This window comes from Micrasema longulum, unplaced genomic scaffold (genome assembly GCF_059751315.1).
Source record: "Micrasema longulum isolate JH-2025_06_02 unplaced genomic scaffold, ASM5975131v1 h1tg000120l, whole genome shotgun sequence".
Lineage (NCBI taxonomy): Eukaryota > Metazoa > Arthropoda > Insecta > Trichoptera > Brachycentridae > Micrasema > Micrasema longulum.
Window position 1 is genome coordinate 379,858 of NW_028277326.1, and position 26,702 is coordinate 406,559.

At 34.8% G+C, this 26,702-nt stretch overlaps 1 protein-coding gene across 1 annotated transcript in view; it reads left to right on the forward strand.

Annotated features, from left to right (window-relative positions):
• LOC148284433 (centrosomal protein of 290 kDa-like) overlaps nt 1-26,702 on the forward strand; it is a 52,909-nt gene that overhangs the window by 1,492 nt on the left and 24,715 nt on the right. Inside the window, exons 3-16 of the mRNA XM_088240038.1 lie at nt 2,373-2,455; nt 4,582-4,755; nt 6,145-6,280; nt 10,337-10,473; nt 11,160-11,273; nt 12,088-12,181; nt 15,075-15,244; nt 19,160-19,350; nt 20,296-20,613; nt 21,595-21,755; nt 22,002-22,125; nt 22,260-23,161; nt 24,321-24,555; nt 25,599-25,740. Of these exons, the coding sequence (XP_088096164.1) occupies nt 2,373-2,455; nt 4,582-4,755; nt 6,145-6,280; nt 10,337-10,473; nt 11,160-11,273; nt 12,088-12,181; nt 15,075-15,244; nt 19,160-19,350; nt 20,296-20,613; nt 21,595-21,755; nt 22,002-22,125; nt 22,260-23,161; nt 24,321-24,555; nt 25,599-25,740 (2,981 nt within the window). The remainder of the gene's footprint in view (nt 1-2,372; nt 2,456-4,581; nt 4,756-6,144; nt 6,281-10,336; nt 10,474-11,159; nt 11,274-12,087; nt 12,182-15,074; nt 15,245-19,159; nt 19,351-20,295; nt 20,614-21,594; nt 21,756-22,001; nt 22,126-22,259; nt 23,162-24,320; nt 24,556-25,598; nt 25,741-26,702) is intronic.

Consider the following 26,702-nt stretch of genomic DNA (forward strand, 5'->3'; position numbering starts at 1 on the left):
AAACGGTGAAGAAGTCGCTTTCGTTTTATTAAAGTTTAACACTGTTGATACGCAAAATGACAAATATTGTGTCGGTTAAGTTATCAGCGCATCAACTACCACAATTTTAAAAGTGTTATGTCATTTGTAAGACGCAAACGTAATGGAGCTTTGTGTGATCTCAAGTTGAGGATATTGCTGATGTATTTAATTGGAACATAGTGAAATCTTTACCTGAACATGTAATCTTGCGTCGAGGTTTTCATAAATTCAATGTGAATCTTAAAAACTGCAAGATTGAGTCATTTTCTGTGTGTAAATTAAAAATTGTTATAAAAAACCAATTTTAATTTTTACTATTCAAAAATAATTTATACTTTTTTAAAAAAATGTAAGAATATCCAACCACATTTTAGAAAGTTTTATTTATTAAATTTGCCAGCTTTTTGTGAAATTATGAAGACTTATTTTTTTACTTTAAATGTTTTTTTGTATAAATATTTTTAACAGTCCAAAGAAGAAAATAAAACATACAAAATATTATGAATTCTGTACATAAAATACAATTTCAAAGTATATGTAATGTAGCAAATAATTGCATTGCTGTACAAAAAATAAAGATCGTTTTCTTTTCTACATACACATTTAAAGAAAAATCGTTTTGGGAGCAAGCTCCCTTAACTACGAAAATCGCATCAGAACTGAAATGGTTTGCAAAGAAAAAAATGGTTTATGCATAGTCAAACACGAACAAATTAAAAGGATTAGAGATAAACTCCTTTGGTTTTGTTAAAAATCCAATTATTTGCCAACCCTGGCCCACAAATCCACATTGTATAGAAAAGTTGAGGAAATAGTTGACAATCTTGCCCACCGGTTTTTTTCATTAATTTTATAATGGTGATGCCTCAATGATGCTATTGTTTAAACATAAACAGTTTTTTTGGCCCAAATAGTAGTAATAAACCGTATGATAAGGATGATAAAACCAAAAATAACAGTTTATTACCAAGTGGGCAAAATTGTCAACAAGTGGAGATAATTTTGCCCAGCATGTTTTGTCTTCTAAAATTACATAAATAAAATAAAAGCAAACGTTTTGTACTTGTAAAAATGCTCAGAATAATTAGTATCACTATTCAACAAAATGGATAGGAGTAGTCCTGTACAAAAAAATTATGATATTGTAAATGTTTGTTAAAACTGGGCAAATTTGTCACGTTTGACGGTACTCTTTTACGTTTTGACTCATTAGTTTCTTTGTAGGCGTCGCTCAGTACGTTACTTCCGATTTGAATTCAACTATGCCGTGTTGTATCGTTTTAAAGTGTAAAAATACTGCTGGGATCTTAAAGAAACGGTTGGGATCATATTTCATGTGTAATTAGCAAATGCATGTGTATGTAGCAAATGCATTACATAAAAATTGAATTATTTTTCCGTTTGTCAAATTGCCGAAGAAAACAAAATGGACATTTTGTTAATGTTGCCAAGGTGTAAATTTTGTTACCCTACTTTGCTCGTCTAATGAAAATTAGACCTCAGATTAAACAACGCCGTGATGGACATTTGACCGACATTATCTTTAAAACATCGAATATTATTTTACATGATATGAAAATATCAGTTTTCTGTAAAATATAATATGTTTTTTATTTTAAGTTTAAAGTTCATTAATTCAATTACTCTTATTAAATGACCCTTTACTTATCTACTATGTTGTGTCAATCAATGTTTCTGCGTGCACAATAAAATTTTTAAGAAATTAACAAATTACTTTTTTTAATCTTATATTTGTATATGATTATATTTTTTGTGATCTGTCAACATTACGTGGCGACTTCACGCATGCGCGCGGTGAAAGTGGAGCAACGTGGGGTTTTTTGGACACAGTCCGATGTATTCAAATATGATTCTACGCTCCTTCTGGACTATTCTTAATTCTATGGTATTTTCTATTAACCCAATTGAATGTATCATGTTTCCCTGGCAAAGTAGTGAATATTTTTTGCAAGTTGACCGTCCATTTACGTAGGACATCTCTAAATTACAAGCTTAAAGGCAATAGTCCAGAAGGAGCGTAGAATCATATTTGAATACATCGGACTGTGTCCAAAAAAACCCTCACTTTGCCCCACTTTAACTGTAATCACAATGTAAGATAATTATATTTTAAAAAATAAGAAATTTGTTAATTTCTCCAAAATTTTATGGTTCACGTGGTTTAAAATACACCTAGCAGAAAAGCTGATTATAAAATTAGATTTGGACAGAGACATGCATTTTTCTCTAATCCAATATAACCGGCGTGAAATATTTAACCTATCACAACTTAAAAAATATGCACGAAAATGATAATGAAAAGATTTGTTATCATTTTTATTTATTTCTAGAAACTTTGCAACAAAAGGATTTGTCTGAACAATTAGAACAAAAGGACAGTATTATTGAAGGCAACAAAACACTCATTGGAAAGGTGAGTTTACTATAATGACCAACATTTTACCGGTCAATAAATTGTTTTTTTTATTGAGCTAAATTAATAATGTACAACTTAATTGTTATTTTTAATATTTAAAGTATAAATTGTATGATCAAACATTTTATTAAACGTTATTAGTTATTTGTTTATAACCACTTACCGACTTTTCTATGTCTATCGATTTTGAGACAGTGACTGGTGTGCACACAGTGAGCACACCTAATGTACTGTACAAGTAACAGTTTGGACTGTATTCCACAATCCTGTAGCAAGGGGTAGGTGTTGGCCGTGTCTCGCTGCCGTCGTCGCTCTCGGGGTCGTAAATCCCGAAAGTTATGAAGTCTCGAAATTCCTCTCAAGTCCGGTGTCACTGCGTAGGTCGGTGGAAGATACTGGTTCGTAGTCCTGGGGTGAAGCGATGGTCAAGTCCAAGGTGTAGATCCAGTAGTAGAGCGGGAGGTCGGGCGGGGTGACGAAATGAAACGATCAGACTAACTTGATGTCTCGAGGCGAACTCAATATTTATTATTTTAAATGTACACATTATATAGGGCGTGTTGCGGGCTCCCGCTACCTGCGTCCGAACCGGCGTTAGGCCAATACGGGAGTGGGGGGGGAAATACCGCTCCCACTATACCCGGCCGGCGCGCCTCCCCCAAAGTGCATATAGGGAGGTGCCGGCGCTCGGCCCGGTCACTTCGCTGGGAGCCGCCGCACGCGCCACATCAATTACAAAATGCCTTTTTTAAGGCAGTCCTTAGTCTTTATACAAATGCATGTTAGGGCAATAACGGGTCAAACGTCTAGATTCAGGCCCTTTTTAGGGCCTGTAACACAAATTTCTGCTCTATAGTACCCCGGTATCGCTAAAGTCAGACCCGAAAGTGGAATATTCATCCTTTATTGTGGGTCCAACATTTAGCCTACAGATACCGGAGGCCCTAACTATATTATTGCATTTCATTCACATATTTAACCGTCCGTTACACCTAACATCCTCAGGTTTAACCAGTGGTCGCCCGAGGATGGGGCTTCTTTTATGATGTAGGGCATCACATTCACATAGAACGTGTATGGGTGTTTCCTCATCCGCACTGCAAAACCTACATCTAGAAGTCTCGGAAAGGTTCATTCTAGCAAGGTGTTAGTTCAATCTGCAGTGCTCTGGGCGGGCTCTAGTGATAACCCTCACTTGATTTCGGTGCAGCTTTATTAGGTCGAAAGCAAACCTTTATGACTGCCCTTTTGTCAGTTCCTTCGCATCATGCTCTGCTTCCTGGACCATGACCTAAGCTCGTTACGAGGAGCACATTTGGGCACAATGGATCCCTTAGATACTTATCTAACTAAGAAGCAAGCGGTGGTATCACTCCTGGCTAAAAGATGATAATATCAGTACCTTAAACACTGGAAGCCACATTTTTTGCAAAATTGAGTTATGCATGTTGTCATTTTGTTAATATATTCAGATTCTATTAATTCTCAAAACATTGGAGTCCTCCGGTATACTACTATTAAAATTTAATCGCTAACGAAAAACTTTCGTAAATTTATTTAAACGGTACTAATGTGTCCGCAACATTTAAGTTATCTATATCTCTATTATCTGTTTATAGACTGTGAATTCGTTCTGTATTTTGGTGCGGGCCGGACGGTTAGAAAAAAAAACATTGAAGCCCCATATTTATTTTACCAGTCCATATTTCAAATGTTTTTTAACTTATTTTTCGTAAATATTGTTATCAAAAGCCAATAAATCAAAAAAAATAAAAATGAATTGTGTTTTTTACTTCTTGAAAGATTCATTTGAAACTGTTTTATAACTTCAAACCGCTCTCCTGAACAATTTACCATATGTGACTTCCAGCATTTCAGCTTTAAGGTACTGGATATTACCATGTCTGCCCAGATCATCATATTACCATACCTACTGTTATTTTAAATAGTTTCTAAGATTGCTTAGCTTATGTTTAGTTATATTGCTTCCGTTGGAATAAAACGAAGTGATATTTCTAATATTATTTTAAGACTCGACAAAGGAACAGTAACAGAAAACCAAATTTAACACATGTATAATTAAATTATTTAGATTTTTTAGTCTCATTTTTGTTTGTTCACAGCTCAGTTTAAAGATATCTTCTCTGGAAGAACAAGTGGCCAGTCTACTAAGAGACAAGAATGACGAAAGCTCCTCTACATCAGATCCAATATCAGAAATAGATAGAATCAAAGACCTGGGAGACGCCCTCAAAAAGAAAAATGGCCATATCAAAGAATTGCTCGGTGACATTCAGGTAAACAAAATAATGACGTCGTTCGGGGTCATGCCTGGAATAGCCATAAAAATCGTGCCTCTCATTTAAGAAATGACAGCGTCAGTCTAAAAAATGTTGGTAGTGATAAGAAGACCATGAAACTGAAGTAATTATATTGAGGAGATATTGTTTCTCTATAAAATACAGTCTGAAATGAAAGTGTCCCAGTATATTAGTCAAATATGATTATTATTCACAGAATGTATGTCGAATCTTGTGCTGCGTGAGGTAAAAAGACGGCAATAGCTGTCGACATTCTCATACATTTTCTATTCAGTCCAGCGCAGCGTAAACTGCCCGCCAGGGACAGGGAGGTCCGCTGTGCGGGTATTATTTTATTGTGTTGTAATAATTATATTATTATCTGGCGTCAGACAGCTATGCCTGTCATACTCTTGGCAAGATGCATTTCACTTCTGCATTTTTACTTCAGACTACGGTCCAATCGGAAGTAAAATATGGAGAAAAAAAAAGATAATAGTATCTATATAAGAGAATCCTATGGAAAAAAAAATCCGTGAATGTATTTAATTTTTTGTCATGTCCAAATGTTTGTGACAAATATTACATTTTATCTTCAGGTCCAAATATTTGTGGGAAATGTTAACTTTTATTTAATGAATTAAGATTGTTGGCGTTTGGGCTCATTGTTTAAAAAATTTATTATAGTAAATTATTTTTAATTTTCATACGATCGTTAAGCATACCGTCTTAGTAATTGTCAAAAGTCATATAAAAATCGAGTTCAAGCGAGCATTTTTTGCTTGAATCGGAATTTCTTGGAGTTTATAAACGCTTTGAAGTGGGCACTTTTTATCACAAAAGCCTATTCAAAATATGAATGAGAACTATTATAAATGTTAATGAAGTAAGGAACGCGGAATAAATTTTCGGGTTCATTCATTAGTTGAATTCGACGGCTGCGATTGTGAACGGCTATCTTCATCGTTATATACTGAGAAGGTATAAACTAATATCGATATTTATGTACGAAAGTGTCTATATTTGTATGAAAATTCAAAGTATCTTCGTCGGCAACCGGTAATTAAACATGTTTAGAAAAAAATATTGTAAGGATATTCTATTTTTCATACAGAAAACTTAATTTTACTTTGTAGATAAAATTGAAGATAATTTTTAACTTCCCGTCAGAATACGTATTCTGGTAGATAGAGATAGTACAAAAGTTAAAAGTGTACCATCTCGATATGTACAGATGAAGATAGCGTTTATAATCACGGCACTGGTGATCCTTTGTGGTTACACGAAAGTTTATCATGGATAGTAATGTTGACAGACATCAAAGTTTAATAGCAAATTTTATCTACTTGTTAATAATTATTTATATAACTATTGTTAATTTTTCAGGCAATCAACGAAGAAAATAAAGCACTGCGAAGTAAACTAAATCATACTAAAGAAAAATTAGCAGAGGCGACTTTTGATATTAAAAATCTTTCTTTACTAGTTACTAATACCAAAGGTGAAAACAAGAATCTACAAGGTATTAAAACTGATCTGCTATTATGTGTATTAAATACTTTTACATGCTAAATGCTGAACCTCATTGCAGACTTTTCTATCAATAGGTGACTCAATAGGAACGTCCATGCGCTGTGTAACTGTAAGACGTTTGGTAATATTAGCTTTGATGTTACGTAAATTAACTAACTAAATATGTATCATAAACTTTACACCAACACTCTTCTAATATAAACTTCAACTATAAAAAATGGGGTCCAAATTTCTAACTGTCCATGCGCTCTGTAGCTGCAGGATATGTCGTAATCTAAAATGTATCTGTAATTTTGTTAAAAATAAACCAGTCACGTTATCTGTAAAATACACGTGGAGGCTAGATTTCTAACTCTCCGTGCGCTCTGTAGCTGCAAGACGTCTTGCAATCTATCTTCTGTACGTGACTAAAATAGTATGAAATTGGAAACGGGGAACTGAATCCCAACCGCCTATGCGCTTTGTATCTGCAAGACGTGTTGGGATGTTTAGTGTACAGCGCCCTTGGGGGGATTTTACGAAAACGGCACTATAGAAGTTATTCAGAATAAATAAATAAAACAATTGCTCTGATTTTTTTAACAGTCAACTGTTAACAGAACATTTACCATTCGGACCTCGATCACAGGGGCCTATGGGTCTCTTCTGACCTCAGAGTTATAACTCTCTAGAGAAGCTCATAAACTTTATTGCATAGAACAGAAGCGTTCCAAATGTTTGGTTTGGTTTTTAGTTTAACAGCAAACGTGTAATGGACGGTTTTGAGTGCGCTCGCAATTCTCAACGCAAACACCTACGGCTCGTTGTATTGCTGTAATCTGGAGCGAAGTTCGTGGTCAATAATCGTAGAATGGTTTTCTCCGTAAAGGCAACTCTACTAGGTTATTACTCTAAGCTTCTGACGGACCACTTGTTATTTTTGGTTTGAGAGATATTGATCCATACCCAGTGTTTAATCACGTCACTTTGTCTGTGTCCAGGCAGATGATAATACAGTTCTGTGTGTGAAATAAAAGCAGAATCCTGAATGAGTGTCGTAAGTATCGAGATATTAGGTAGGCGGCGAACAGTCTTCCAACCTCAGGTTTAAGCAGTGGTCCCCCAAGAATCTGGCCTACTTTTGTGATATAAAGAATGCGTATAGGTGGCTTCGTGGTGTAATGGCCAGCGTATTTGCCTACCACGCAAGAGGTCTCGGGTTTGATTCCCGTCATGGTTGATATGAAATACTTATTTGAAGGGGTGTTTTCACACTAGAATATTTCATACAACATACAACATTATTTCGTAAACCATATTTAATTTAATTTTTTGCATCACAACAGGCCAGGAGGCCCAATTACAGTGGTAAATTACATAATAGAACACCCAGGCTTGAGAAAAATCACTAAATAATAAAACTTCATAGTCCCTGGACTGGTACCTGACGCGTAAGACTGATTAATTTCCCTTCTTGTAACAAAAATGATCAAGATACGCTGCGATTGGTGTACCAATGAGGTGCCCTATGCACCATTTGGTGCGGAAAGGGAATGATGATGATGATGTTACAGGTGTTTCATAATTTGCACTGCAGAACCTACGTATTACAGTTTCAGAAAAGTTCATTCTAGCAAAGTATACACGACACCTCGCTGTGTGTATAGTTGAACTGTAGATAGGGTTGGCTCTGCAGCTGCTATTGACCAGCTGTCTCGGATGAGACAGACTTTCCTTGGCTGGGTTGGGTTGGCGGTGATATTCTCCAGGAAGAGCAAGCGGCGGAGTCGAAGTCGGATAGGACTTAATTCAAATAAAACACGCTTAATACACAAATTTATTTACAAAAAACACACAGGTTTCTCTCATTGGCGGGACATTTTTATATTTTATTTCTACATTATAACTTAAGTCGGTCTCGTGGTGTAATGGTCAGCGCGTTTGCCTACCATGCAAGAGGTCTCGGTTTTGATTCACGACATGGTTGATCTGAAATATTTATTTAAAAAGGGTGTTCTTTCACTGGAATATTTCATAGTCCATCGACTGGTACCTGAAGCGTGAGACTGATCTCCTTACCTTCATGCTATAAAATTGATTAAGATATGCTGCGATTGGTGTACCAATCCAGTGCTCTATGCACCATTAGATGCGGAAAGGGAATAATGAATGAAAAAAAAAATTATAACTTTGAAGCTAAATAACTCCCTCGGTATACATTTCACATATGAATTAAGTATGTAGGCATCTTCCCCCTGTCATAATGAGGAACTTCAGCCCTACGGGAAATTGGATACAAAAAATGTTTTCTTACGCGGGGTAAAAATTAGAGCATTAAATTGTCCTACAAAGTTTCTTGAAAATGTACAGAAAAAATAATAAAAAATACTTTGATAAAAACGCACTACTTTAAATGACGTCACTGGTTCATGTGAATCAACCTATGATCTGAGAGCTATGGAAGATTTCCGGTCTGCTTGTCGCTTCTGGACCAACAGGAAGAACTGAATGAGAATAAGCGGAAATGAACCTCTGACGTTACACGCGGAGTTATTTCAGAAATACAAAACTTTGAAAAATCGTAGCGCCGATAATACGATATATAAAAATTTAAAAAAATAATTTTTGACTTAGTTTAACAGTCTATTAACAAATAAAAAAATTAAAAAAAAACACCGAACTTCCTCATTAACGCACAGACAACACGGGAAAAGATCCTAAATACTGATTAAAAGGGGGACACTAGTTTTAGTCGGATTTGATGAGGCCGAGTACCTCACAATCCTCAGGGGTCTAATAATTTGTCGGCGCTCAGTCGAGCATTTTTCCCCGTGCAGCTATCATCTCCGTCTATGAGCCCGAACAAGGGTCGCTAGGCTTGATGTTGATTTTCAATGATTGACGCTTATCGCCGCGTTGCAGAGCGCATTCCGCCTTGTTTCGCGATACGAGCGGCGATGTCCGATTCACGAGGTGTTTGTTTATTTTAACATGTTGGACCCTGACATAAGGACGTCTGTCAGTTACAATGTTTATAAGAAGAAAGTGAGCAAGTGGATTAGGGGTAGACCTTTTTATATCCTGTAATTATTTTCATGACTTTAAATTGTGTTGCTTTTAATTGAAAAAAAAATCTCTTATTGTTTTTATGTATATTTCATTTTTCATTTCTATGTTTATTCATTTACATATGTTTTATTTTTCTTTTTAATACTAGTATTTTACACGTATCTTAATTTTTTGAAATTATAAATGGTATATTCTGTAATTTATTTTTGTTCTTCAATTTTTAATTACTAACGATATATTTTAAAATTTGTATTTAAGCTTCAATTTTTATTATTATCGGTATGTTTTCCAATTTATATTTTTGTTTAATTTCTTTATTACTAATTTTATATTTTATAATGTGTATTTGTGGTTCAATTTTTATTATTATCGGTATGTTTTCTAATTTATAATAATTATGTCTCATTTATTTACTATTAATGGCATATTTTCTAATTTATTTTTATGATTCAATTTTTATTATTATTACTTGCATGTTTTCTAATTTATATTTATATTGATTTTTTCTAAATGTAATTATTATTCTTTGAATTTATTTAGCATCATTTAATGATATTAAAAATATTTAAAAAACACATGAAAAAAATAAGGTCCTTCCTAAACACAGGAATTTCCTAGCTAGTCGGGACCTGAAACAAATAAACTCTGTACATTTTAAAACTGTGAAATACATAAATAAATAAATAATAAATATTCAATCTGCAGTGACCTGTAAAGGCTCTAATGTTAACCCTCACTTGGTTTCGGCTAAGTTAGAATTATTAGGTCGAAAGCAAACTTTTGCAAGTACTCTTTTAGTAGTTCCTTCGCATGATGCTGGCCAGGTGCTTTTTGTCATAGCTTTATTCTCCGCTTCCGGGCCCAGGGTCCAAGTTCATTGCGAGGAACACATTTGGGCAACCCACAGTAGGGCCCTGGGCCTATTGGGGCTGTCTCAGCTCCCAGCCTTGCCAATTTTATACGCTAATGTTACTTGTATTTTTGTGGACTATTCTAGCAAACATAGAGAAGCTTAGTAATGTAAATGCATCGTTAAAGGATCAAATAAACGGTCTTATTGAAATAAATAAAGATCAGGATTCACAGTTGGATGAATTTGCCGAACAGATGGACTCTAGAATCAACCAATGGAAGGTGCGTTTTACTTTCTTAATATTATAGTTGTAAAATTTATTGTCATTTTTTCACATTTAGTAAAGTTATTCATATAAATTATAACCTCTTGAGACCTGAGACGAACATGACCACCAGAAAAACTTTTCTTTTGTGCTGATTTTGGTAAAAATCCCACCATGCCACTTTTTACGTCTTGTTGTTAGAGATGTATGTATATAAAATTAATCCAATTAACCCACTAAAGGTAAGTTGTAGCGATGTTTTGTTTTTAAATGTTCTCACTATTCTGCGGTAAAATTACATAGCAGGATATTTAATAAATTTCATTTCATTTTTTTTGCACCACAACAGGCCAGGATGCCCAATTACAGTGGTGAATTACATTACAGATTAACCAGGCTTGAGAAAAATCACATTTTTCATTTTTGTGTTCTCACCGGGAATCGAACCCGGAACCTTCCGTGCGTGAGTCAAGCGTCTTGACCACTACACCACGGAGGCCGCCAAAATAGTAATAATAAGGTTTTCATACTCGTAGCATATTGTAATTGAGTTCAAATCAATCTCAAGCAAATTCAGATAAATAAACCAGTAATAAGATAAATGCTTTAATAAAAAGTCAAATTCATGTACAGCATTTTATTTCGATATTTTTGAAAATAAAAAAATTAAAAATAATCCACATGTGTTAAAATTGTTTTAAGGATATTTTGGATGCAAAGCAAGCAGAAATCGATAAGTTGCAAACAAAAAATGAAGATTTGCAGGACATAACATCGCACCAATTACAATATCATGAACCAGAATTTTATTCAAAGGTATTAAAATTATATTTGTAGTTATTCATTATGTAATTGATTTTTTACCACTTATTATTTATTTAATTACCGGTTGGTTTTGGAGCTACATGTTCTTCTTTATCGAGGTATAATTAAGCCATAGAATTAAGAATAGTCCAGAAGGAGCGTAGAATTATATTTGAATACATCGGACATTGGATAGTCAAGCAGTGGAAGAAGTAAGCTCTGGACTAATGTTTGCTTAACATTCATTGGCAATAAATTCTGTAATCTTTTAAGTGAGTGCAAACTGCTATAAAGTTTACGACTTACTTCGTTAACCTGATCGTGCCACCCTAAATGCTTATGAATGATAATACCCAAGTTTTTGACTGAAGTCATGAATGGAATTTCTGTACCAACTATTTTGAAAAGAGGAAGTTTACCCAAACATTTCAATTTCGGAAGGCATTTTCAAAGAGTTGTAAATTACTCACTATTAGAAAATGGTAATCAAGTGGTGGTAGAGTGGGGTTTAAACCTCGGACTTCTGGGACCATAACCCAGTTCAATTATGGAGTGTCCTCAGGTTAGGTTAGCCTCCATCTAACATGCGCGAACCTGGGGCCTCTATCATGGAAAGCAGAACGCGCCAACCACTACACTAAGAGGTATAATTGTCTCTGCCCGATTTCCATATTCAGAATTTGTACCTGAAAATAGCCATTGATTAAAAAAAACAATCATCCAGGACTCTAACACACAGAATTGTATTTTTCATCTGGCAGGACACACAATTATGATAATTATTCAATTTGATTTGAAAATGTCTTTATTTTGGTGTTATTTGTAGATAATAAAACAGCACGAAGAACAAATTGTCAGCCTTCAGGACAAATTGCAGGAGGCTTCTGAAGATATGGTCAAATCTGCGAAAACTATTGAAGGTAGGAGTTATATTATTCTTTTTAACTTTTGCAGAAATCATCATATCACCTTATCCATACCCAGTGGGGCATATAGCACTGCATAGGTACACTAAATGCCAGGGGCGAATCGTTTAAATATGCAATTATGCACAGCTTACCATTATTTATTTATTTATATACGGCATTTCTGCCATTTACATATATGTGGTATAAATAGTGCTTAAAAATAAAAATAATTTTAAAAAATCGAGTATGAAATATTAATATACTCGTACTGTACACATAATTAATTACTTGAAATACATATATATTTTAAAGAAATTATACAATAACAAAATACATTAATCAATCAAATTACAACTATTCCAACCCAATTTTCTGAAGATGATTTGCTCTTTTTGACAAAAATATGTTGGTCACTTTATTTTTTAAGTTAGGCAGAGATAAACTAAATATATCAAAATTTGATGCATATTCATTCCCGGTATTCTGTAATCTAACAATAGGTGAGTTATATTGAGCTACCGTTCTAGAATTTTCTAGAAGGTTTCAAATATTGAAAGTCCCTGTCAATATTTGAAACCCGCAAGAGCCCCTTTGCTTATTTTTATCCCTGTAGCAATGTTGAAATATCTGTCAGTCATGTAAAACTCTTTTTTTATGTTTAAAACCCGCAAAAGCTCTACTCATGATATGAAGCCTGCGAGAATACGTATTTTCATACCTGTTAAAATATTGAGGTATCTGTCAACCATGTTAAACTTTAAAGAAATTTATTAATAATTGTATTTATATTTATCGGCCTCGTGGTGTAATGTTCAACACGTTTACCTACCATTCAAGAGGTCTCAGGTTCGATTCCTGACATGGTTGATACAAAATATTTATTTAAAAGGGCGTTTTCACACCAGAATATTTCATAGTGAAAACTCACTGTGAAAATTTTTTACATGTAATGTTAGTTTGCAATTGACCCTAAAGAAGGCATAGTATTGCCGAAACTAGTTGGTTGTCAAATTATAAAAATATAAGTGGTACATAAAAACAAAGTGATTTTATTTTAATATATAAAATAATAATGTTACACAAAGTAAGTGCTTCAAACATCAAAAATATATTTCATAGTCCCTGGACTGGTACCTGATGCGTAAGACTGATCATCTTACCTTCATGTAACAAAAAAATATGATCAAGATACACTGCGGTTGATGTACCAATGCAGTGCTCTATTTAACATGAAAGGGAATGATGATGAATTTATTTATTCATGTAAAGATACATATTACAAAAAAAATAATGACGTATCCCTAACTCTCTCGTATTCTTGTTGTAATTTTAAAATATCTGTTAATCATATTAAACTTTCTTTCTTTATTTAAAGCCCGCAAGAGCTGCATTACTTATCTTCTTCCTTGTTATCATATTGAAATATCTGTCAGCCATGTTAAACTACCTTTTTATGTTTAAAACCTGCAAAAGCTCTAATACTTACGAGGGCGGATTGATAATGAAGCTACCTAGCGCTAGATGGCAGCACAAACACAATAAAGATTTTTTTTTCGAAATTGCGATTGTCAAACGGCAGCTGTTAAAATGTCACCCAAATTCATCGATTAGTTTATTTGTTGTAGTTGTTAGAAGTAAACAACTTATGTGTTTCTTGAAAAATGGAAAAAAGGTAATTTTGTGCAGTAATTAAACACTATTATTTGATAGAGAAAACGGCAAAAGAGACAAAAGAAAAGCTCGATAAACATTACGGTGAGTCTGTTCCGTCAGATTACTTGGTAAAATATTGGATTGCTGAATTTAAACGCGGCCGAACAAGCACTGCAACAATATAATCAACAGGAAGGCCAAAAGAGGTGGTTACTGAAGAAAATATCAAGAAAATCCTCGCTATAGTTATGAATGATCGCCGAATGAAGTTGCGTGAGATGGTTGAAATAGTATACATCTCATATGAACGTGTGTTCAACATTTTGCATGAACATTTGCATATGAAAATGCTATTGGCAAGATGGGTGCCGCGTTTGCTCAGTGTCGAACAAAAACGAGTTCGAGAGACCACTTCACAGCAGTGTTTGGACATGATGAAGCGTAATCCTGTTGATTTTTGGCGTAGATTAATAACTCTTGATGAAACGTGGGTGCACCACTATACCCCTGAAACCAAAAACTGCTCCGAAGAAGTGAAATGCAAAGGCAGTGAAATCGGCTGGCAAGGTTATGGCCACTGTGTTTTGGGATGCACTCGGAATATTGCTCATCGATTATCTTGAAAAAGGATCCACAATCACAAGAAAGTATTATCGTGCATTATTGGATCAATTGAATGATGCAATCAAGGAAAAACGACCACATTTCAAGAAGAAAAAAGCTTTCTTTCTTCAAAACAACGCACCGGTTCACACAGCATTAGATACAATGCTGAAATTACGTGAAATATACTTCGAATTGGTTGATCATCCACCCTATAGTCCAGATTTAGCTTCTAGTGACTTTTTCCTGTTTCCAAACTTAAAAAATGGCTCGCAGGAAAAAGATTCAGCTCAAACAAAAAAGTGATTACCGAAACTAACGCGTATTTTGAGAGGTTCCCGAAATCGTATTATTCAGGTGGTATAAAAAAGTTGGAATATCGTCTCACTAAGTGTGTCGAAGCAAAAGGAGACTATGTTGAGAAATAAATGGTTTTTGAAAAAAAAACTTTTTATCCTACTAAGGTAGCTTCATTTTCAATCCGCCCTCGTATGTAAAACTAGCGAGAATATGTATCTTTTTACCTGTTAAAGTATTGAGGTATCTGTCAATCATATTAAATTCCATTTCTATATTTTAAACCCGCGAGAGCTGCATTACTTATCTCCTTCTTTATCTATCTGTCAGTCATGTTCAACTCGCTTTCTAGGTTTGAAATGCGCTCGAGCTGCTTTGGAAGTGGCTATAGAGCGATTGAAAATGGGCATATCACAAGACGCTGAGGACAGTGAAGTTATGGGCCGACTCAAGGGAGAGATCGAGAGGTGTCGTCTAGATAGAGACGACCTTGAGGAGTGCTTGAAGATCAAAGAGGCTGAAGTAAGTCATCTGTTATTCACTAAATGTTGTTAAATATTTGTATATAACCACTTACCGACTTTTCTATGTCTACCGGTTTCGAGACGTACCCATCTCTTGGTCAGGACATCAATTAAACCAACATGCAATGAAGGGTTCAAAGTACATTATATGGATTGGCCCATTTTACACCTCGGTAGAAATCTACACTGCATGATAAAATACAATGGCCAACACATGTATTAATTTGAATTGTTATATATTTTTTGTTTTTTACTGATTTAATTTTTTAAGATCCTCGTGACTTTTTAATTTGTTTTTACTACGTATTTTTTTTTTATTACATCTTTTACTTTATTTTTTAATATGTTTTTTTCTCCTCTTTCTACTCGGTATTTTGCTATGTTTTTTTAAATATGCTTTTTGCTATACACATATATTCATTTTTTTACTATGGCTGTAAATATGTTTCTTACTATGTATTCTGTTTTTATTTAGCATTTTACTGAGTTTCAAAGTATTTTTATATACATATTTATATATTTTTAATGATTTTTACTATGTTTTCACTACATTTATTACTTTGTTTTTACTACGTTTTTGCTTCGTTTTCTTACTACATTTTTACTATGCTTTTGCTACATTTTTACTATGTTTTTACTACATTTTTTACCATGTTTTTACTCCATTTTTGACTTTGTTTTCACTTTGTCCTCTATCTTTATAACTGTTTATATACATTGATTACTGTTTTTTATAATTTTTTTACTGTCTTAAAACGGGGTAAATAACCCTGGTTAGGCAGTCAAAGCAACTGTGTATAAATTACAATTTTGTGTATGTAATATAATATGATAATAAATAAATACGGTGGATCGATATTTATTATTTTACAATTATTTATTTCTTTAATGCCTGGCAAACGCAATAACCAGTACACCATGAGATCGACTAATCTCCACTCGAAATCCTTTTGAAGGATTTTTACCAGAGAGTATTCGCTAAATTTAAATAATGATTTTGATAAAATTATCATTAAAATCTCTTTTGTTAGGTTTACTATATTATTTTACTAGGGTTGTGGTCCCGTGGCTAGTACTGCAGACTCACGTATCAGAGGTCCGAGGTTCGAATCCCACTCTACCCTAACTTGATTTCCATTTCCTGATAGTGAGTTATTTAAAACTCAACAATGTTTTGAGTATGTCCAAATGCTTGCAGACTGGCTGGATTTTCTCCCTAGGGAGCTGTTCATGTTTAAATTTGTTGCAACAGAGAGGAAAAATACTTTTGAAAAGGGAATATGGGAGTCTAGGCATTTACAGGGCTTATGACTTGTCGTTGGCTGGTTTTAGTGCCCACTTTACACACTGCGTAACATTTACCATTCTGCCTATGTTTGAACTTTTATTTTATTTTTTAAGTTCAAAGGTCATTAATTAAATTACTCTTATTGAATGACCCTTTACTTATCTACTCTGTTGTGTCAATCAATTTTTCCGCGTGTACAATAATTTTTTAGGGGAATTAACAAATTTCCTGTTTTTAAAAATATAATTATCTTACATTTGCGTTATGATTATATTTTTCGCAATCTGGCAACATTACGCGGGGCAAAAGTGGAGCAAAGTGGGGTTTTTTTGGACACAATCCGATGTATTCAAATATGATTATACGCTTCTTCTGGCCTATTCTTAATTCTATGGTTGATTGTTAACGTTAAATACATTTTTTTATGTACCAACAATCCTTCAATTTTTGGTAGCATACTCTTGCTCGTTAAATGCAGCCCTGGTTTAAAAAAACTAGTACTTATTAACTAGGGTACGTTTTCGTGTCACTGCTTTTAAAATATTTTACTCTATAGGACATGTCTATGCATTGTATGTCAATTTAAATACCCGAACCAGAACCTACCCAAAGTGGCTTCGCAAATATCAGACAGATTTCAGGGAGATGCCCGACACGTTTTCCACCCTTGTAATAACCAAAACACACCAAGTTCTTTTATTAGATAAATTTATAACGTAGCCGAGATAATACAATGAAAATGAGAATGTTCATGTTGAGTGACGTTAGAAGGCGCTAATCAGGGGCGATTTTGTGATGTAACGAAATTGAATAGTGCTATTCAAAAATGAGCCATTCCAAACGGGAGACGTATTTTCTAGATACCGAAGCATCCTGAATAAATGACGCATTTGTATTTATGAATGTTTCCGGAACTGGCATCTGAACCCTGAAACTGATCGTTTTTCCTTCATATTGAGTATCGATGCAGTGATTTACGAACCAACGGGTACCGTTATGAAATTTATGATGATCTTTTAATATAATATTTTTAATTGAATCGGCATTCACTTCGTAACACTTCATTATAAATTATTATGAAAATAAAACTTTGTTATCAGTGTTACACAATTTTATTCTTTTACAAGAACACAACTATAGTTTCGGGAGAGCACTCCTCTCATCGACGGGTGATATAAAACTAATATAATAAACACAGAATATTGTTCACAATGTCATCGAATCTAAACAAAAAATAAACAGATTAATCAGTGAAACTTAGAGCAGGGGTTTTTTTTCCTATCTAAGGTGTTGGCATATGAATGGATGGTTATCTTAAGTACAGATATGAAAACATGGACAGAACATTAGGTCGAATTTATTTCTTAAAATTTAGCACATAAGTGGAAGTTGCAATAAGTAAGTCTAAGATTTAATGTGTGGGAAGACATCGCTCGGCTAAGAGAGTGTTAACAGACGCGGGTCTAAGAGGGTGAGTGCGGTGAGGGTGGTCGCAAAGGGAACATAGTCAATAAAGGCGAGGGGTGGTTGAATGTGTGATTATTAATTAGGTTGTTTTCCGAATTTAATTTTTTGTGAGTTTCCATAATTTTTAAATTATTCATATTACTGCCTTTGTTATTTACTTGGTGCAGGAGTTCTAGGGTGTGATTATAAAATGAGTGGTTACTGTCTATTATATGATTCGCGAATTCCGTGAAATTATTATTGGTCAGGCAACGGCGGTGTTCGTTTAGCCTAGTTTTAAGATTTCGCGCTGTTTGTCCAATATAGACTTTTTTGCATTCGCATGATATCTGGTAAATGCCACTCTTGTTTAGCAGCTCTGTTTTTAACTTAGAATTAAATAGTGATTTGGCAATATTATTACTAGTGTAAAAAGCGGGTTTTATAGCTGTGGGAAAGTGATTACTTATTTTTCTAGACAGAGGTCCAATGTATATCATTCTACGCCAGGTTTGTGGGTTGTTGGATATATCACCACCGCTAGAATATAAAAACGTTTGGGCTCAATTTGTTATTTTGTTTGCATTTTAGCATTTTATCAATTATATTGGGGTCATACTGATTGTTATGGGCAATAAGTTTAATAATGTTTGGTTCAGTTTGGAAGTTGGAGGGACTCAGTGGGATATTGATCAATCGGTTAAGCATTGAGTGGAAACTGGCCAATTTATGTTGCATAGGGTGTGAAGATTAGAACTCTCTTAGCCGAGCGATGTCTTCCCACACATTAAATCTTAGACTTACTTATTGCAACTTCCACATATGTGCTAAATTTTAAGAAATAAATTCGACCTAATGTTCTGTCCATGTTTTCATAACTGTACTTAAGATAACCATCCATTCATATGCCAATACCTTAGATAGGAAAAAAACCCCCCTGCTCTAAGTTTCACTGATTAATCTGTTTATTTTTTGTTTAGAATCGATGACATTGTGAACAATATTCTGTGTTTATTATATTAGTTTTATATCACCCGTCGATGGGAGGAGTGCTCTCCCGAAACTATAGTTGTGTTCTTGTAAAAGAATAAAGTTGTGTAACACTGATAACAAAGTTTTATTTTCATAACAATTTATCTTTTAATATGTCTATGTTTTATTTTTTAATTGATTTTATAGTTGGTGGAAGCTCTGAAGCTTATTAACACGTATGAAAATAGCGAAAGCGGTTTAAAAGACGCCCTGGCAGCTAATAAAAAGGTGAAACAGCAGTTGAAAGTGAGAGACGAACACATACATAAGCTGGTAGCGGAGAACAATAAGTATAATCATGTCCTGGACCAAATGCAGTTGGAGAACTCAGTCATGAGGTGAATACTATTTTATTAATTAGAAAAAAATCTTCTTGAACTTTTTCTTGCAACTGGTGGGAATCAAACCCGCGACGTAAGCCATCTAACTAACTGCACCACGGCACCTGTCAACGTTGTTTTTATTAAAACGTATTTTTACTAATTTTGAGTTGCGGACGTTTGGTTTGTGGTGTAATTAAAAACAATAAAACAGGCAGAAAAAGTAGCTTAAATCACATTTAATTTTTGTGTTCTGTTCTTTTTGTGTTTTGCGTGAGTTGAGCGTCTTAACCACTTTACCGCGGAGTCTGCCGGGATATTTAATAACTTGTAACTGTGTGGTTTTTGAAGCGTCATTTTGAGTGACAGATTATTCTTTTTTGAATAAATATTTGCGTTTTTATGTTTTACCCAACTATTTATTTATTAAAAAATAAGTGAGCGAAATGGTAGAACGTGGTGCAATGCTCGGACCTCTGATCCCTGGGTTCGCGACACTAGCCACGGGATCACACCCCGGCTCATTATTATTTTTACATTGCTCCTAACTGCAAAAAATAAATTGTGAGGCTCAAAAGGGTGAAATTTCACAGTGCCCGAGAGTTTAATAAATCAAATGAGGCCCGAAGAGCCGATCAACTGACGCCCGCAGGGCCGATAAAGTAAGGCTCGAAGGGCCAAATTCCCTAGCATGTAACATGTAATGTTGCCTGCTCTTATTTTTACCACGTGTAAGAAAACAATATTTATATTCAATTGTTTGTAGCACTGAACTTGCTTATTAAGATTTGTATAGAACATGTAAATAAATTAGAATTTATGTCTTTCATACTATTGAAAATAGAGCATCTCTTTATGTATGTGTAAATCTAGAATGTGGCTCTCGTATGCCCGGCCCTGGTATGTACTACATAATGAAAGCTAAATTAAATAAATGGAAGTTAAAACTCTATTTTTTTTCAGAACTAAATTGAATCTTTCTCCCGGGCATCCGATTTCAACAGACGACATATTATCTCGCCACGCGAGGCGTAAGAAAGAACTCAACTCGGCCCTGAAGAAGAACTCGTTTCTGGACGAGGCTAGGATATCTCTCCAGATACAGCTCCGACAGAAGGACAAATGCATCAAGAAGTTGGCCAGCTATATAAGGGGCCTGGGGATTAAGTTACCGGAACATTTCCTGGCTGCCATTTTAGCGGAAGAAAACATGACGCAGCAGGCCTTCGAAAATGATACGAGCTTTAATAATGGTGGCTTCGGAGATTCGATCAACGAAAGGTATATTTATGTTATTTTTATCTTCACACCTAATAATAATCACACTTAGAATTGGAGTACCTATATTGAAAATTCTTTATTTATTTCTCAATATTAAAATTATCATATTTAAAGGATTTACCGTCGGATATAAATACACTGTGTGAAATAGATCCGGAAACCTGGACGTGTGTTTTCCACTCGATGGCTACTCTCCGCTAAAAATCTTGAATTAGAGATAAGTCCGGCTCGTAGTGTAGTGGTTGGTGTCTTTGCCTACCATTCTTGAGTTCTGGGTTTGATTCCTTGTAATGTGGATGAGAAATCTTGATTTTTAAGGTCTTTTTTAACTAATATTTAATTGTTCCTGGACTGGCGCCTGAATCGTAGGACTAATCACCTCACCTTCATGTAACAGATGATTAAAATACGCTGCATTTGGTTTTGCCAATGGAGTAGTGCCCTATGAACCACTGGGTGCGGAAAGGGTAATAATAATAGGTTGAAATCACTTTTACAGGGTTTGTGTTTTATTCCTAATTTTACACACAGAACTGTTTTCTTCATTCCGCCTGGACTCGGATAATGTATTGTAGTGAACTCTTTTGTTTAAATGAAACAGTTAGTTTGACTTGCCGCAGTTTTTTTGTAAGGTTGTGTAAAATTAAATGAAAGATGGACTTATATTGTTCTGAGATTATAATAGATAAATACAAGATTATACAAAAAGCGATTAAATTAAGTACAACACTGAATGCATTAACCGTGACAAGGATTTGTATTAAGTGGGTATTTGAAAGTCTAAGAAAGAGCTGAACGTAAATGAACTGTGATCAACGAGGGACGCGGAGAATCTGCCGTGCCTCGATCACGGCGGTGTCGTGCAGTTTAGGTATACGCCTTACGCTCGGTGTTACAAGTGGTTAAAATGCACAGTATGAGTGCGTGCCTATAATATTTATTTATTTTTTACAAGTGTACTGTTTTACTTGTTTATTTCAGTACAACCGATACCCAAGATCTTGAATTGAAGCAATATCAAAGTAGTGAAACAGAGCTTGTTAAAGATGACATTGACGAAAAAATATATGCAAATTACCAACAGCAAAACAATGTATTAAAGGAGGGACTCCGCGAAATGTTTAATGCTGTAAAGGAAAAGGGTTTGTTACAAATGAAATTTTATCCAAAGACAATGTCTGAAAAATAATTCACGACAATTAGTCGATAATTATTTTTTGCATCAGGCAACTAGAAAAAGTCCAAAGATATGCTATGAAAATTCCCAAATTCCTTATGCCCTACTACAGTATAGTAGATTAAAAGCATTAGGACTTACATCATTGGAAGAATGCTGTTACTTACCACATTTCCTGTGTCAAAATATTAATTTCTTTTTTACGTTTTAGCTTTGACATCTTCATGTGATTTGAGTTCAATTTGTTTAGAAAAGTTACTCCAGGCTCTAGATAGTAGTGAATCCACATCTGCATTGGACGAAAATAACCTGAGGACTATGTTGGCTGAAGCCAGGTAAATTATAAAATAAACATCATCTCGATTCCTGCTTCGACACGTCTCTCTTTTCCTTTAATGTTGAATTAGTCTAAAATTAAATAAATACTTGCATTTGTCGAGTACACTTATTTTTGCCAATTTTTTTTTAGAAAAGAAATACTCTTGACGATCGACTTACTGGCTAAGGAATCTCAGAAAAATATAGAACTTGAGAAAAAACTTACTGAAATCGAGCAAAAGAAATATACTGCTGAAATAATTGCTACAGAAAAAATACAAAACATAGAAGATCCAGCAGATGGGGAAAGTTTAACGTTTGATTTTACTAACGAAAATACAACAAAAGAAACGTATCTTAGAATCGCCGACAAATCACACGCACAAATTTTAACAAACTCACTAAAACACTTTCACAGACAATTTGAAATTCTATATCAAAACATGGTTGAAGTTTTTACGCAGAGTTCAAAAGAGAAAAATGCATGGCAGATTTCAGAGAACCAGTACAAAACTGATATAGAGAATTTGAAATCGCTGCTTGAAAATTGCGATCAGAAGAGCAAAACGAAATTGGTTGATACAAGCGAGTTGAGCTTAGCGGAAGTTGATATGACTCAGTTGAACTTAATTTTATCGGAAAAGTCTAGTCTAGAAAGGAGAAATAAATATTTAGATGAGGCGTTGAAGTTTGTGCGAATGAATAATGAAGAGTTGAAAAGTGAGCTGTTTACCGCTAAAAGCAAAATGTACGCAAAAGTTAAAGTCTACGAATTGGATTGTCAAAAATTCATGTTCCACATTGCTGATTTACGAAACAGTTTGAGGAAGTCCATTCCTCTCGACGTGTTTCTAAAACAAAATGAAAAGTTGAACAATTACGCAATGAAATACAGAGCCATGTTGAATTCAAACATACACGTGAAATGTGATAATGACGGCTTTGAAAACAAAGGATGCGAATTAGAATTACTCAGTAAAAAGTGTGATTTGTTAATTAGTGAAAAGCATGAGTTGGAAGATAGGTTAAGAAAAGGTCAACATTCGATTTCAGGTTTGTCAATTTTTATGCTTGTTGTTATAGAAAGATTTTCATAACTTCTAGATTTTGTTTCACGTCTTTTTTGATAATCTTCTTGCCTTTATCTGCATGAATGAAATATAATATTAACTCTTCATCATACAGATATATATGTCTCTTCGTCTACCATGTGCCAATCACCAATCAACCAAGGTAAAGGTGTATTATGGTATTTACATATTTGTGGAATTTTTCAATCCTAAGTCAATTCCACTAGATCGAGTAATATCCAACTTCTCCCCACGAAAACTCGCTAACCTAGAGTATGCTGATTATTCGATTATAACTGATGATTCAGTCAGGTGTCTTCAAATCATTATAGATAGGCTAAAAAGGTACTCCGCATGCATAGATTTAACAATTAATATCCCAAAAACCCATTTACTGTGTAACGCTGGCGGTTATGTCAGACTTACGGGATGCGAACCTGACTCGGGAGGATACACAGATGCTGCCGATTGACAGAGATGCTTGAAGGATGTTTGTGGACACCATCTGCTCTTACTAGAGACTCGGACATGGAATAATGGTGATGATGTAATTAATGACCCGACAAAACCGATAGATATTGAATAGTCGGTAAGTGGTTATGCACAAATATTTCATAGTCATTCCCTTTTCCGCACCTAATGGTGCATAGGGCACTGCATTGGTATACCAATCGCAGCGTATCTTGATATTTTTTGTTAACCGAAGATAAGATAATCAGTCTTACGCTTCAGATACCAGTCCAGGGACTATGAAATATTCCGGAGTGCAAACACCCTTTTAAATAAATATTTCATATCAACCGTGTCGGGAATCGAACCCGAGACCTCTCGCATGGTAGGGAATCGCATATCATAATTTTCTCATATTTTTGGACTATAGTTGATGGTTCGAAGTGAATCTTATTTGACTAACATACTGGGACACTTCTGTTGCTGACGGTTTTTTATAGGGTCGCAATATTTCTTCCTACCATATGACAATTACTTCAGTTTCGCGTAGGCTATAACCGACTTTCCTCTACCAATGTCTTTTGGACTGACGGCTAGAGCTGTCCTTTTCTAAATGAGAGACATGATTTTGACGGCTATAGCCGGTATTACCGCAAACGTGTTCGTAATAAACACTTCTCGTGTATTTTTAGTTGATCAGGATGCCCAGTCGCTGTCGGTAAATCTCTCGGATCGCAAGACCGACCTGGTCTTGTCACTGCAGAAGGAGAAATACTTGGAAAGTATAAACAGCCTATTGTCCACCCAAGTAAATACTGCCCATACAAAGTTGGAAGAGAATAATCAGGTTCTAACGCTGGCCAACCAAAGGATAGCTTCCCTGGAATCACTCAATATTGACTTGCAAAAGAGCCAAATGGAATTGATGTACGTTTTTTGTTTTTTTATCATTATTATAGATTATTTAATTTTTCAACAATATTTTGAGTATTTATTTATTTGTCAATAATTGTAGTCTGTTACTTTTGCATTACTTTACGAGTTGTTTAACTTATTACGTAATGCAGACTGTAAATAAAAGTTAGAAGTAAATGAATAGAAAGCAGATGGCTGCTAAACTGCCGATCCGCAGATCCGTATTCAGCAAACAAATTGCCCTATTAATGGGTGGATTCTAACTTGCATTTGCACGGCTTCTGGGTGCGTTAAACAGTGTATGCGATCTCGCTCTAGTTAATTATCGGAAACATAATAACTTATCTATTTCAGTACTTTTTGATTATATTATTAGATGTGTTTCTCAAGAAAAAATTGACGACGAAATTCGAGGGTGTTGTAATCCAGCATCCCTGCTAGAAATAATGATGAATACAATTAATGTACTATAATGTACGGATATCGACATTTGTGCACCTATCGTACATAGTTTTACCACACGTACGCCTGAGAGATTGAATTTTGACAGCATTCAGCCTACTTTCATCCTTGTTTTATCAATTCCATACTTCGCTCCTATGGCCACGCACTCACACGCTGCATTTTAACCGCTTGCAACACCGAGGCACGGCAGATTCTCCGTGTCCCTCGTTGATCACAGTTCGTTTGCGTTCAGCTTTTTCTAAGACTTTCAAATACCCACTTAACATAAATTCGTGTCACGGTTAATTCATTCAGTGCTGTACTCAATTTAATCGCTTTTTGTATAATCGTGTATTTATCTATTATCTATTAAAACCTCAGAACAATGTAAGTGAATATTTCATTTAACTTTACGCAACCTCACAACAAAACTGCGGTTACTCAAACCAACTGCTACAAAATGCAGCGTGTGAGTGCGTGCCCATACTCCCATACGTAAAGATCACTCCATTCTGAACTGCGAATTTCGCCTCCTGCGACCAACTATGTTGTTGTTAAAAAAATAGATATTGTTACATAACAAATCGAGAGTAAATTTACCTTTTCAATAGTCACAAAGTGCAGTCATTCAATGGTTTGGAAGAAGGAGAAGTAACTGACGACAAAGTTGTATTGGAGTTAAGGAAAGATAACGAGCAGCTAAAACTGGAAAATCTTCAACTGTCATCTGACTTAGCGGTACTTACTAACCAGGTGAGTACAGTTCATTCAAATATTTAATGACCTTCGCTTAGGTATGTATGCGTGACAGAACTTTTAAAAAAGTATGTTTCTAGTGTGCCATTGACGTGCAATACATAGACATGCCCTTAGCCCTCAAAAATGTTGACACTCAACTCATGCCCAACGCGTATTTAGTATTTCGTTGACCGCGAGCCAAGTGTGACGTTTAGAATCGAAATAAAAATGCCGACTTGTGTCATGAAAACGTGTAATAACCTTACCGATAAACACTGTTAAAAGTATTGTGTAACTTTTTTTTGGTAAATATTTGTTCACAGGTGATTAACAATACTTAAAACAATTAATATTCAATTATAAATATATTTTTTTGCAAACGTCAAACTACGCCTAGCGGCGCAAGTGCGAAGCTCTTAGTTACAGTGATGGGATATGTTTTTAAAATTATCTTTTCGTTCCTAAGAACCCAGTGAAAAGAAATAACTGGGTCCAAATTGTAATGAATTTTGGAAATAATCTGATTGGGATCCACCAAAAACGAATGTTGATTGTTAACGTTAAAAACAACTTTTTTTCATGTACCAAAAATTAGTATCCTTCAATTTTTGTTTTGCAACTGAGAGCTTCGCAATTACGCCACTAGGTGTAGTTTGACGTTTACAAAAAATAATATTTATGCTTGAATATGAATTGGTTTAAGCTCTGTTAATCACTCATGAACAAATATTAGCGGATGGAAAGTAACACAATACTTTTTACAATGTTTATCCAAAAGGTTTTTACACATTTTCACGACACAAATAGTCACGACACACGTCACGCCTAGCTGGCAGTCGAAAAATGACTAAATACGCGTCGGGGATGACTGAACGTTTGGGCATGAGTAAAGTGTCATCATTTTTAGGGCTCAGGACATGTCCATGTATTAATATGCCAATTTATAGCGTACATTGAGGAACTGTTGCATTTGAATT